This window comes from Lissotriton helveticus, chromosome 6, assembly GCF_964261635.1.
Source record: "Lissotriton helveticus chromosome 6, aLisHel1.1, whole genome shotgun sequence".
Lineage (NCBI taxonomy): Eukaryota > Metazoa > Chordata > Amphibia > Caudata > Salamandridae > Lissotriton > Lissotriton helveticus.
In genome coordinates this window covers 1766948466-1766963517 of record NC_136067.1, presented here as the reverse complement: position 1 = coordinate 1766963517, position 15052 = coordinate 1766948466, and the positions used below count along the sequence as shown (strand labels likewise).

Below are 15052 nucleotides of genomic sequence, written 5' to 3'. Positions count from 1 at the left end.
CGTTCTTGGAGTTGTTCCCTTTGGTGGTGGCGGTCACGGTGTGGGCGGGGGCTTTGGCTCACAGGCGCGTGCTGTTCCGAGTGGACAACATGGCCGTAGTTCAGGTGGTGAACAGGCAGTCGGCGCGGGACCCGCAGGTTCTGAAGTTGATGAGGGTGTTTGTCTTGCGCTGCTTGGAGAATGATATACTGTTTCAGGCGCACCACGTTCCAGGAGTGGACAATGACATTGCTGATGCCTTGTCTCGTTCACAGTGGGAGAGGTTCCATGGGCTAGCCACGGAGGCGAAGGAAGTCAGGACGCCAGTGCCGGAGGAACTGTGGTCAGTGGGCGAGGCCGGGTCTTTCAGTTGGTGAAGACGTCGGTGGCAGTGTCTACGTGGAAGGCGTACGAACTAGCGTGGGAGGAGTTCCTGCAGTCAGGTGCGGTGCGGCAGGGGGACCGGTGGCGGCGGGAGGAACAGGTGGTAAGGTTCATGCTGGCGCTCATGGATAGGGGGCTGACGCGGGTGTCGATTGCGGGCAAGTTGTCGGTGGTGGCTTTCATGGGAAAGTTGTGGTGGGGTTACCCCCCGTCGGCGGGTGAGTTGGGGACCCGGCTGCTGGAGGGGTGGGCGAGAGAGAAGGGGGCGGAGGTGCGGCTGCGCCGTCCCATCACGGTGGATTTGCTGGAAGGAGTAATTACGGCGCTCCCGGCGGTGTGCAGGGACGAGGGCGAGGCGGTGCGGTTTTCTACCTTGATGTCTTGGCTTTTCTTTGGAGCTTTTCGAGTGGCGGAGTTGCTGGGTGCGAAGGGGAGGTGGGGGGTGTTGTGGGGGGAGGTGGAGGTGCGAGCGCAGGAGGTGGCGGTGCATTTGCGGCGCTCTAAGACGGACCAGCGTGGGGTCGGGACTTGGGTGGTACTGGGACCGGGCGGCCGGGAGGGGGTATGCCCGGCGACGTGGGGTAGGAGGTTGATCGCGGGCAGTGGCGAGAATGAGGGGGAGGTTTTTGGACAGGGTGGGGGTGACGGAGTGACGGCGTCTCAGGCTTTGGGGGTTCTGCAGCGCGCCCTGCGGTACATGGGTGAGGACCCCCTGGCTTTCGGGACGCATTCCTTTTGGATCGGGGCGGCGACGGAGGCGGCACGGAGGGGTTGGGGTAAGGAGGAGATACAGAGGCTGGGTCGGTGGAAGTCTGATTGTTACAGGACGTATGTGCAGTTGAGGGAGGTGGAGGGGTTGTTGTAACGGTGATTCCCGATCTTGATATGTATGTCTTTGCAGGTGCTGTGGCGGGGCCGGAAGCGGCTGTTCTGAATGTATATATTGTGGGACATTCATTCGTCAAAAGGGCAGAACAGGCGGAGTGGGACAGGCATCGGACACTCAATTTGGGATTGGATGTGGGACTGTATCGTTGTCATTGGAGGGGGAAGGGGGTAGGCGTTGGCATGAGTTGTTGCCCTTGTTGAACACAGTAGTGAGAGGGGGGGTGTGCCCTGATGTGGTGGTGATTCATCTGGGCGAGAATGATTTGGTGCAGTGCAAGGGACTGGCGCTGCTCAAGCAGATGTAGAGGGACCTGAGGGAAATTAAGAAGCAATGGGCGGGCTGCCATATTATCTGGTCTGAGTTTATTCCCAGGCATGTGTGGAGGGGGGCGGAGCGCCCGGGAGCCATAGACAGAGCTCGGAGGAAAATTAACCGGGAGATGCGGGAATTCTGTGCCAGGGAGGGGGTTGGGAGGATGGAGCACCCGGAGTTGCGCTATGGCGCGATATATTTTTTCCGGGAGGACGGGGTTCACCTGTCCAGGTATGGCATGGAGTTGTACTTAGTCCAGCTTAGGGAGGCTTTGGATGGGGCTTTGGGGGTGCTCAGGTATCCCAGGAGGCAGGAGTCCTAAGGGGGGGTCGAAAGGCGTAAGCGACTTTTGAGTGGCGCTTTCCTAAGGAGATAGGGTGGTTTTGCGGGAGGCCTGGGAATGTATGGTAGGCGGGGTGAGGTCGTGGAGGTCACTGTGGCATTCAGTAGAGGGGTAGGTTGCTGAGCGGATGTGTTGTATGTCATGTGTTGTATTTCAGTTGCGATGTTGGGGTTAACTTTAGGGGTGGGGGTGGGGGGACTGTCAGGCAGTTGTTATTTAGTGAGCAGTAGTTTTGTTCGGCACAGGCCAGGTGGGATTGTGTTATAGGTGCACCTGATTCCAATAAAGCGGCCTTTTTCACACACATTCTGGTTGTCTGTGTCAGTGCTTTCCCCCCCCTCACCTACTGGTGTGCCCCAATGGGGATTTGGGGGGGAGGCCGACCAGCGGGAGGCTCTCCCCCCCGGGGAAGTTTGGGGCACCTGGGGAGGGGGGGGGAGGGAGGAAGTTTGACACTCTGGTCTCGCCGTAGCGGGCGAAATTGGGCTGGTTGGGCTATTTTTGGGCTCGTTTGGGCTGGCTGAGTATTTAGCCGGCCATTTTGTGTCACTGCACACTGTTCGTGGTGCAGTGACACAGCAGCCAGGGCTCTAGGCATTTTCTTGGTCCCGCCCTCCCTCCCTTAAAATAAATGTTTTGGCCCTGTTTCTGGGGGGTGGGGTTTGGTCTGGGTCTTGAGGGGTTTTGTTGGTTGATGGTGCACTGGCTAGGGTTTCAGTTGTGGTGTCGCTGGAACAGGTGCAGTTATTGGGGGCGCTTTCCTAAGGAGATAGGGTGGTTTTGCGGGAGGCCCGGGAATGTATGGTAGGCGGGGTGAGGTCATGGAGGTCACTGTGGCATTCAGTAGAGGGGTAGGTTGCTGAGCGGATGTGTTGTATTTCATGTGTTGTATTTCAGTTGCGATGTTGGGGTTAACTTTAGGGGTGGGGGTGGGGGGACTGTCAGGCAGTTGTTATTTAGTGAGCAGTAGTTTTGTTCGGCACAGGCCAGGTGGGATTGTGTTATAGGTGCACCTGATTCCAATAAAGCGGCCTTTTTCACACACATTCTGGTTGTCTGTGTCAGTGCTTTCCCCCCCTCACCTACTGGTGTGCCCCAAATGCACTTGCACTCGTTTGCTTTTTCGCAGCATCTGAATCTATCAAGTCATTGGTGTTATTCATAGTATTCAGATCTCCTGACATGGTGGGACACAGTCACCTCTCCCCATGCAGAACCGACTTGGCACACGTTATTGGTTTGCAGCAAGAATACAGAGCACTTCTGCTGGGAAATGGGCCGTTTCTTTAACACAAATGTGTGGTGGTGTGGATTGTGGTGACGGCAATGTGCCCTGTGACACGTAAATCCAGTGTTAGGCCAAACTACTGTTCTTTTAAAATTTTCTAAAAGGTCTGCATGATTGGTGCATGTTTTAAGGTAATCTTTTAAGTGGGAGAGAGGTATCAAATATTCTGTTATAAATATCTATTCGCAAAAAAAGCAGAAGAATACATTGTGATACTAAAGTACACTTAAGTCTTAAGAGCAAGCTTGGTGCCCAAAGATGAAATATAATAAATAAACATGTAATTAAATGTATGAATAAATTAATTAATAATTGCTAAAATAATATTCCCTCTCGGACTTCAGTCTGAACATTTCTTTGTTTCATTTAGTGTAGCGATGGCATGAAAAAGCAAATGAGCCAGGTACCAAAATTGCTTTAACCTCTATGTGGTCTAGAACACTCTGTCAGCCGAGTCACTGTTAAGAAATCTGATGTTTTTGCAAGTTTTGGTAATCAAAGTACAGGTTTATTTAATTATGTGTGCAGGATCACACAATTCACTCAACTCCAAGGACTAGGGTTCATGGCAAGAGCTGCTGATTGTGAAGTTTACAAAGCTATACATTAAAGAGCAACTCCTCTTGGCTATCATATGTCCTAAAATAAGTGGCACATGGCTGCTATTTTACGTGCCGCCTACCAGACAGCATAAGCTGTCTGTTGGCAAAAAGACCTATGTCAGCTTACAGTGGGCATAGAGCCTGCCCACTGCTTAACACTAATCATTTTACTGCCACTCTCAGTAACTTGATTTTTATTTGTTAGCTTGTGTAGGCTTTTCCTACCTCTTCTTGTGTTTTTCCCTTCCCTAGAACATGGATGTATTACAAAATGTCCTTCCACTGCTTGCTTTTCAAGCCCTACATTTTTCTTTTGCGATACACACTACATTAGAGTGCATGTGTGTTGAACCTGGCCCTTTTTGCAGGGTTATACCCAAACCTTTTGCCTTACTGCTGCATTTGTTCTGACTTGTGTTTGTGAGCTTTAGGACTCTGGGCACTTTGCCACTGCTAATCAGTGCTAAAGTGCACAATGCTCTCTCCTTTAAACATGGTATGATTTCTCTACAACTGTTTGACATATTTAATTTACTTGTAAATCTATTGTACAGTGGTATCCCATATATCCAGGGCCTGTAAATTAAATGCTATCTAGTGGGCCTGCAGGTCTGCTTGAACAACTCACAGAATACGCCTTTCAAACCTGTCTCAGTCCTATGACTCTGCAGTGCCTGTGTGTGCAGTTTGCTGCTGCATTGAGTTGGCATTTAAAGTTACTTTTACTGCATATAGGTCACCTGTAAGGTAGGCCCTTGGTAGCCATATGGGCCGGGTGCTGTGTTGGTAAAGGTAAGACATGTTCCTTTATTGTGTAGCATGTCCTGGTAGTGACAAACACCCTATTTCGTTTTTCACTACAGTGAGTGCTGCCCCTCTCAAAGGTTAGCATTGGAAATTCCCTTTTATGTTCGTAAGTGGTAATTTCTGATATGAAAGGAGTAGTGTTGCCATGTTTGGAATAGTGCTGTTACATCCTGCTTATAGGTGTAGGTAGATTTTTCATTACTATTGCAGCAATGGTCAGGAAGAACCGCCATTGGACTCCCTTGTTGTTGTGCTGACCTGTGGCCTGATTGGCAGCAAGATGGACTGCCTCTTTGCATAGACCCTGTGTGCTGGCCTGCTGCCTACACTCCTGCTTGGGTGCCCCCAGTGATATCTCAAGGCAAGTTGGCTTGCCTTCTGTTCTTTGCGAATTCAGAACGGTCAAATTTTGCACCTGAGTACCTCTGCTGTGATGCCGGTACCTGTGTACGCTATTTAGAGCTGGGATTGATGGTTCCAGGGTCTGGAACCCACGCAGGGTTAGCGCTTTGTTGTCTCTTTCAGAGCAAAGTGATCGCTTATGACCGGCAAGGCCATCTTTGTGTGCAATACTGACCCGCTCCAGCCGAGGGGACTGTGACGGGCAACCCGCAGTAGCGCAGCAATACCCATCCCACAAGAGAGACCGGGTCGGCTGTCTGAAATCCCCTGTTGCCCCCTCCTTTTGCACAAGGAAGTCGTCGTGCTAGAGAAGCAGTTGATCGGCGTGTGCACTCCAACCACTCTGGTATCGCCCCACAGCACTTAGAGACTGTGTACCTGCACAACTCTCTTCCCGGTAGCCAGGTGTTTCCTCATTGGAGAGGTGGGGGAACAGCTTCATGGCAGTGGGAGCATGCGGGCATTTCTCCAGTTTGCAGTCCCTGTGCAGCGGGCAGAGTTTTGGCGGCTACACAACGCGGTCAGCTGCTTTGGGTCATTCCACATGCGAGGGACTTAGCAAGGTCTCCCCATCAACATGGGAAGTGTGCGTGCCCTCCTTGAGTGGCATACCTTTGGAGGGCATTCATGACTCAACAGAGTTCTCGTTCCTGCAGAGTCACTCAGTTACCAAACTCAACATTGTAGATGGGCAGATAGCCCTACGCTATCCAACGCTTTCCCTACAGTTGCACTCACTGGAGTGGGAATAGTAATTTTTACCCTTCCGCTATCCAACACTTTCTCTACTGTTGCACTCTCTGGAGCGGGAATAGTAATTTTTACCCTTACGCTATCAAACGCTTTCCCTGCTGTTGCACTCTCTGGAGTGGGAATAGTAATTCATACCCCTACGCTATCCAATGCTTTCCCTACTGTTTCACTCTCTGGAGTTGGAATAGTAATTTTTACCCCTATGCTATCCAACCCTTTCCCTACTGTTGCACTCTCTGGAGTGGGAATAATAATTTGTACCTTCCCGCTATCCAACGCTTTCCCTACTGTTTCACACTTTGGAGTGGGAATAGTAATTTTTACCCCTACGCTATCCAACGTTTTCCCTACTTTTGCACTCACTGGAGTCGGAATAGAAATTTTTACCCACCCGCTATCCAACGCTTTCCCTACTGTTGCATTTTCTGGAGTGGGAATAGTAATCTTACGTTCTATGCTATTCAATGTTTTCATTACTGTAGTTTTTTTGGGACTTTAAATAGTAGTTTTATTTATTTATCTATTTAATATTTGTTGTATTATTTTAGATAGGGTAGTATTTAATTTTAAATATTTTGAAAGTATATTTAATTTGTTTAATTTTTTAAAATAATTATGTACTTTTTATTTATGTTATTATTTTATGTGTGTAGATGTATTTGTAATTTATAGTATTAATAAATCATTTATAATTAATTAAAATAATTATTAAAAGTTAATTATTAAGTAAGTATATATTATATAGTTTATGTATATGTTTAATTATTGTTTATTATCTTACTTGTATTATTTATTAATTGTAAACATTATTAAATATTTTAACTATGTTCATTCAATTTATTAGTATTATTTAGTTTATTTTACACATTTATTTTTAACAGAAAAAAACGATATTTTTAATTACGATATTTTTAGCATCAATATTTTGGTTTCGATATTTTTGTACTTACCTTGTTGTAGATAGGATGTCGATATACTTGCCTTCGAAATTCCAGCATCGATGTTTCTGTAGGTCGATATTCTGTGAGTCGATATTCTGTCAGTGATTCCTATCTATTACCAAATGCGGGCATGATCTGATTTGTGTCCAACAGGATCTTCATTACATGGTGGGGCTCAAATGGTTACCGGTCGCTGGCTTGATTCAGAGAGAGTATTTGGGCTTGTAGGTCTGGTTTCGACAGGGATTTCAACAGTGTTTGCCCTTCCATCTGTGTTCCCCCATTGCATGCTGCACTTTGGTCTTCACATCTGAGGTCCTGCTTTCAGAACCACCTGCACTTAGTCACTTAAGCTACATTTGTTTAAGGCATCATGTCCGATCCCAAAAATCCCTAGATAAAGACCCTAAAGGGAAATTGAAACATACTTAACAGGAACCCCCACTCCCAGAATCCCGTATTAAGGATATATCTGAGGATTCTAAATCAATGGAAGCCATCTTGAAAAAACATAAAGCTGTACATGACATTGCACAAAGTACCAAGACAAACACCCAATCTTTTTCAAGTGGAGGTGGCTGCTGTCAGGAGGGACCTGAAAGGATTTAAACATTCAACTCAACTGCTGAAACTAGAATAGGCAACGTAGAGGATTGTTCTGCTGCCCATGATAAGTAGCTAAAGAGAATTGATCAGGGCATTTCCTCCCTCAAACTGGACATCACCAATATGGAAGACCACAACAGGCATGGCTTCCTCATGATATCTGGGCTTTCCGAGGATGCAGAGGAGAAAGCCCCTTCCATGGTAGAGTTCTTAGAGTCCCTGATCCCGGCCACTCTACAAATCCCCTTTTAAAGAGACTTTGAAATCAAGCGTGCCCACGAGATTCCTCTCTTGCAATCTAAAAACTCTACAGCTCCATGTCCAGTACTTTTTAAGCCTCTATGTCAACTGCATGCAGAAAGCATTCTGACTCATGTGAGGAAATCTAGAGGGGGTCACCTGGCAAGGGAATAAGATCTCCATTTCTGAAGACTATGCGGAAAATACTGGGACTAGGAGGAAGGACTTTTTAGCCCTAAGAAAGAGACTCACTGAAAGAGCCCTCTTGAACTCATTCACCGGTCCCTCAAGATTCAAAATCGTGTTCAGAGGTAGAGCACAAATCTTTGATGGAGTTGAGGATCTCGCAACCTTCTCGGACAATACATCTGAAACTCAAATAGATGAAGATGGTGCTACAGGTTTCTCTAATTTCTTCACCAGTTGCATCTTTCGGGCTGTAGTTGATGTGACTGTTCTGCATTCAGGCGTTATGAGTCATGTATATCTACTGGTAGTGTGACTTCACTACCTCTAATTCATGGCAGAGCTCTAATTATCACCCAGAGTGCCGATAATTGCGTATCTTCTTAGGCAAACTGTGTTGTGTGACTGATTGATGCTTGGCTCATATCTTGGTCATTTAGTATTGTTTGTGCAATGTCCCTAACAAATGTCTTATATTTAACCTTATTTTTATGTTGTTTTACCGAAGTCTCAAGACATAATCATTTTGCAATCACCCTATTTTTATTTATTTTTAAAAATAAATCTTATAGAGCACAGGTTTAGGATGGGGATGCTGGATTTACTTAAGGTTTACTTTCTTGGTATTGATGCAATGGTGTTGCGTTTTCTATGTCTTTGCCTCATTACAGTTTGTATTTTCATATATGCTCTCTAGATTGTCACCCTTTCCTTTTGGACCAGATGTTTGGTAACATTTAGTCATATTCATGCTATTGTTAGGTTGTATATGGCCTCATACATATTTGTTCCCAATCTGTGTTCTTTCGTGATTTTACATTGTAATTCTTATGCTTAGTATTTGTATCACTTGATCAGGAGTATCTTCTTGCTAGCTTCTCCTGACTGTGTGGTTGACAGCGTTATCATATTTCAAGGGATTGTTCTGATATGTTGCTGGCGTGGGGGCTTCCCCATGCTCTGTCCGCACATGGATGTTCCCAAAACCTCTTAAATTTACACTTCGTCCCTTGTGACGTTTCATCTCTTTTTGCCGAGAGGATTCTTGGCTTTGCTTTATTTTCAGTTCTTTTTTTCGCCCCTCTTTTTCTTCTGTTTTCTCCTTCTTACCCCTTCCCGTGAGCCATGGGGCACACCCCACTAAGCCCAGATTATTTTACCTTGTGGCCTTCCGGCATTTATATTCCGGTTTATGTTATAATCCACCACTCTGCTCCAAGATGCCTGATCTGAAAGTAATCTCTCTCAATGGTAAAGGATTAAACCACCCAGTAAAACAAATAGGAAAATACTAGACTATTGCACTGGTCTCAAAGGAGATATAATCTTCCTTCAAGAAACTAAAATTGGTCACAAAGACGCTCTTTCCGTTCGCTCTGGCATGTTCTCTGACTTGGCCTGTTTCCCTGCAATCTCATAAAGGAAAGGTGTGATTACACTATTTTTTAAATGATCTGGTCTCTCCCTAATTGCAGTGGAGCAGGACAACGAGGGCAGGGGGTCTATAGACAGACCCTCACATAGTGATGGTGAACTTTATGCCATTAATGTATATGCTCCCAATTGTGATGATCCTCAATTTTGGCATACTATTAATTTAAAACTTATCTCCTTACAACTCTTGGGGTAGACTTCAACTTAGCTATGGATATAATTCTTGACAGACAATTAGTGTTTCAATATAGACTTCCTAAAGCACATAGAGCCATGCTCGATTTATGCATGACCCATAAACTATTTGATATCTGGCGCCTACAGAAACCCATAGGCAGTGACTTCACATTTTTTCCTCTCCCCCTCATAATTCCTTTTCTAGGATTGATTTTATTCTGTTTAGCGCTGGCCTTTCTGTAGACACCCTCAACTCCTCAATAGACACCACTTTAGTCTCTGACAATGCGGCCACTACAGTCTCCTTTAAATTCTAACCCACACACCACAAAAGGGGCACTTGGAGTATGAACAAAGTGCTCCTCGACTCTGAAGAGGACAGACTATGGCTGGATAAAGAAATCTCACAATTCTTAAAGGGAAACACTGGATCAGTTTCTTCTCCAGTGGTCTTATAGGACACCCTGAAATGCACATTAGGGGCTTCTACATCAGCAAGGAATAACAGGAATAAGGACATCAAAACTTCTTTGCTCAACCTTGATAATGCAATTAAAAGATAAGACATAGTTATATAGACGGTTCAACGATGTATCTCTAATGGCAGAGATTAAGTGACTCAAATATGAATGTAACTCCATTATCAGTAATAGTGCACAATTGGCAGTACAGGCCCAAAAGAGTAAGAAACATTTCTACTTAAATGAAGCCGGCAAATCCCTAGAAACCTAAATAAAATGTTTCAAAAACAGCTCTATCATAGAAGCAATTAAAGATCTCCAAGGTATTACTAAGACTAAAAACCCAAGATATTTTAGAGATCTTAAAAAAAAAATTATGCCTCTCTTTATACCCCGAAGATTGTAGCCACACAAGATGCCGGTACTTCTTTTCTCAAACATATACTCATGAAATCTCTCTTGGATACAGAAGCATACCCCTTATCAAGCCGATCGAGTCCAGTGAAATTGTACAAGCAATTAAACTCATCCCCGGGGGTAAGGCTACTGGTCCGGGTTAGACTTCAGATCGAGTTCTAAATGTTCCTTTTACCCTATCGGGGAAAGTATCTGTCTCAGCAGCTGAGACTAACATAGATGTTCTCCCCAAGGAGGGGAAGGACCTCCTTGATGCTAAGAACTACAGACCAATCTCCCTCCGGAATATGGAGGCACAAATCCTAACAAAAATCCTAGCAAGACATCTAGGCTCTCTGATCCCTAAACTAATTCATCAATCGCAGTCCAGGTTTGTTATGGGCTGCATAGCGTGTGATGATACTTGTCTTTTTTACCACATAATCAAGAAAGCCTCCATTTCTCTATCTCCAGCCACCATAGCAAAGTCACTAGAAGCCAAAAAGTCTTTTGACAAAGTGTACTGGCCCTTTCTAGAGATGTCACTGGACTGTTATAATTTGGGTGAATCCTTCTTCTCAATGGCTGTGTCCTTATATGCTGCTCCCATTGCCAGAATAAGAATTATTGAGGCACTCTCTTTCCCCTTCCATCGAAATCAAGGTGCTTGTCAGGGTTGTCCTCTTTCTTTCCTTTTGTTCCTTCTGGCCATAGACTGGTCCTGATTAATGAGTCCCCTGATATCAAAGATGTGTCTTTGAACCACATACATTTAAAACAGCTGCCTACGCAGATGACATACTAATTTTCTCAGAGAACCCTGACATTACAATCTCAAACTAATTTCCCATATCCAATATTTTTCAGAATTCTCGGACTACACTTTAAATAGAGACAAGATGGAGGTCATGCCCCTCAATGTCCATTATCATTCTTCTTGTATTAGACAGTCTGGTTTTCACTGGCAACCAAAAATGATAAAGTAGCTTGGTATCTGGATTTCTAGTAATCTTTCAGTCATTAGATATTAATGAGCAAAAGACCTTAGATCAAATTAAGGATCTTCTATCCCTTTGTCCCCAAAATTTATATCATGGTGGAGGAGATTGGAAACTTTGAAAATGATGATTACTTCACTAGTGAATTTTTTGGCCATGATGTTTCCTGTATGTTTATCTCCAAATATCTTTTCCACTGTTGATAAATTTGCTTCAAGCTTTCTGTGGAACACTAAAAAAAACAGAATGAGCCTTACGATGCTCAGACTGCCACATCTGATGGGAGGATGTAGTCTTCAAATGAGTTTGATTACCAAACGGCCTTCCTTCTAGCACTTTGTGCATGCTGGCTTGATACTCAGTCCACCATGGCAGTTCCCTGACTCTTGATAGAAAGCCACCTTATATCTCCATACTCCCTGATTGCAGCACTAACAATGAACACTCTGACGGTATCTCACTCCACCCGTATCTTTCTTTATACGATTCACACTCTCCTATCTAAATCCTCTGCCCTTTGTTTATCGAATAATCCTTAAACAATAACCACAGCTGAAGTGGGCTCTGTTTGGACCACTAGAGGCATCAACGAGGCATCTGACCTGTTGGAGGACGGTGTCCCCCTATCCTTTGCCTCAATCCAGGAGAAGTACTCCTTGTCCAACATGGACTTCTGCAGATTTCTAAAAAATCTAATTGAAACTATCTAAATTAGATACACTGCCCCCATCAAGTCTCCTCTCTTTTATTCAACAAACGAGTAGATGCATTCACATAGCGTACAAAATATACAAAGCTCTACATAGCGCATTAGTTCCATTTTCTTCACCCATTCAAAAGTGGTGGTCTAAATATATTCAAATTCTAAATATCCCCCTCCCATTCCAGACTCCTAGTGGCTACTTATCTCGAACAACCTTCTCGGTAACAAATTGATTCCCTCTCTACCTCAGACATGTTTTTGCACTGCACATTTCCTATACTGAACACCGTCTAGAATGTTTAAACTGAACCTAATCTACACTGAACTTTGTTGGTCCTATAACGAAGCTACTCGTACGTTGGATCATATGTTCCTAAAAAGGAAACACCTTTCTACTTATAGAATTGATGTTCATGATCGACTCACCAATATATTTTAGGTTTCCTTTCCTCTAACTGTCTCTCTTATCATGTTGGGCCCACATATACAAACCCCCTCCGGATTTACTTGAAAATATATGGCATTATTGGACCTACTGTTAATGTGCAATGAAATATACATTTATGAAATTCTGCACACCTCGTTTGCCCCATGGAGACATTTCACATTAAATATCATAAGATGTGGCTGTGCACATATTCAATGATAGCAAACCCATGGCAAAGCCTCAGTGGATCCAGGCAAAAGGCCAGAAAGAGCTTTACTCTAGTACTGCTGTAAATCTGACCTTTTAAGTTAAAATCAGTAATCGCTGAAAGATGCCATACAATAACATACTGGGCTCACCCTATTTGGCGCTAACCAGCTCCGTCATTGGAAGGTGGGTGCTCCCCATTGAACACATTATTTACTCACCATCTGCCAGCGATGCTAATGACTGTTGAAGTGCTTCAAAGGAAGCAGGAATTTATAAAAAAGGAAGTGATCCATTCAATGCTCAGAATAATTACTCTTACATAATTTGCCGAAATGCTAATCCGAATATCTGTAGACCTTTTGAAGCCCCCATGACACCTCTGTATAAAGAACATCTATGACACCATCATAGAAATGATAAACGACATTCCAAGATTACAGCAATGAAGCTGAAGATAACATCTAAGGATGAACTTGAGTACACCCTAATCAACTTCACTTGCAAAGGAGCATCCCTACAACCCCCCAGCCCATCTCCACATTTGCTTTGGTTCTGGTGTTATTTCAGGAGGCCATAGAGTTGACGTTTGACTTTGGGCATCTCCTCAGATGCTCCAAAGAAAGAATTACTAAGGACCTGATTTATATCTGGGCAGATTGGATAGTCTGTCACAAATGTGATGGATATCCTGTCTGCTGTATTACAAGGGCCATTGGATATACTGCGCTTTGTAATACGACCAAATATTCTGTCTGCCTTATTACAAGTGCCATAGGATATATGGCAGATGGGATATTTGTCAAGTTTGTGATGGAGTATCCAATCCGCCAAGATAAAAATCAGGCCCGAAGTCTGTTTTAAGAAATGTAAAAGAAATATGGGCGTATCCGCCTCCACCATGCTATGAAAAGAAACAATTTTAAACAGGAAATGTGGGACAGGAAGGTGGATAGTGGGAAATCAAAGAGCAACACTGTACCTTCAAATGGCCTGGATCATCAGATTTTTTTACTGAATTACCCCATTTGGGTTCAGAAAAACATAGTGGCCTCTGTAAAATGAAACTCTAAGTTCTGGGACCTTTAACTCTTTGGCAATTGAAAGTAAGCAGTAATTCAGTTTAATGCACTTTCATTATCATGATACCTTAGCTCCGCATTTTTCTGTTTTTTAACAACTTACTGAATGCCTGTCGTTGAATCTAGGAACTCTTGACTTGAAACAGGATGAAATAGCACACCGAGGATCAACCGTTTTTACCTCATAATGACCTGGTCCTGGTCCGTCTTTCTGAAACGACAACACTTTGCTAATCAGTTTTGTAGGTGGAGGGCTCTTAAAAAGAATCAATTTAGTGGCAAAATAAGGCAATACATATTCAGATAAAATGGTAGTGCTTTGACAGTGCTTAATTTGTAAAAGTATGTACTAAGTCCTAACTTTTTTCTTAGATACCCTCAGCAGGCGCTGGTTTTGAATGCCAGGGTTGCCGAATCCAAAAAAGCTCTAGTTTTGATTTCACCTCATGCCTCTTTATTTTAACAATATACTCTACCAGTCGCTATATCTCACTCTTGCATGTTCATTTTAATACCTGGTTGCTCTGTTTGACTTTTTTCAATCTCTCTTTTCCTTATTCTTTCCATATTTGCTGCCTTTTCTCTCTCTCTCTTGTTCTCAGTCAAATTCTATGTCAGGATCGGAGGAGGGGATTATGCTTACTCTATTTGCTTTATTTCACAGCAGCCATTTCACAGTATCAACTCAAAACTACTTTTCCCATGAACCTTAGGGAAGGAGAAACAACGTAATAATGACCAATCATAAGGTAGGTCCCATTATAGTCCTTCCACTGTCTTCATGTCCCCCTTTTTCTCTGCAGTCAGAGTTAAGTGCCTCCTCAGTGTTTCCTGCATGTTCATGGTTAAACATGATCATTTTGGGCATTATGGATGTAATTTGGTTTTTCCCTCTTGCAATAAGTACAAAGGGCATTCCTCATGTGGCGCCGATGTTTGCTCATTTTGCGGGCATTTGTGAGTGCTAGGAGAGCCTCCACATGCTAGAGGGTGCTGTTGCTCCATTTTGGACCATAGAGTCCAAGAAAAAACACCCATTTGCAGCTCAAAATTCTGTTGTGTGGCTGTTGGTTACCTTGTGATCCTTTAAGCCCCTCTGCTCCCTGTCTCAGACTGAGGCACCTGGAAGGGTTACACCCCAACTGGGATCTGTATTGAAAAGTCTGTTTTTTCTGATGGTGTGGATGCCCCGAGTGGGGTCTGTATGTTACATAGGGCTCCAAAGTCACACAGCTACTGTAAGTCTCTATTTTTAATTGCAGTTCCATCCGTACCGACACACCGCAGGGACACCCCAGGCACTTTAGTACATTAAAACAAAGGGCATATCGTCCAAGGGATTTCATTACAAGAACGGAGGCTACATTTTGCATTACATCGCAATATTAAAAGGTTCCAGAACAGAACTTTAGAAACACATAAAAGGCATGAGCCC

The 15052-nt window shown here is 44.2% G+C and overlaps 1 protein-coding gene across 2 annotated transcripts in view; it reads right to left on the bottom strand.

Moving 5' to 3' along the window:
• Positions 1 to 15052, bottom strand: part of STPG4 (sperm-tail PG-rich repeat containing 4) — a 349889-nt gene that overhangs the window by 15787 nt on the left and 319050 nt on the right. For both annotated transcript variants that reach the window (XM_078647099.1, XM_078647098.1), the window contains exon 7: positions 13721 to 13828. In XM_078647099.1, the coding sequence (XP_078503225.1) occupies positions 13721 to 13828 (108 nt within the window). The remainder of the gene's footprint in view (positions 1 to 13720; positions 13829 to 15052) is intronic.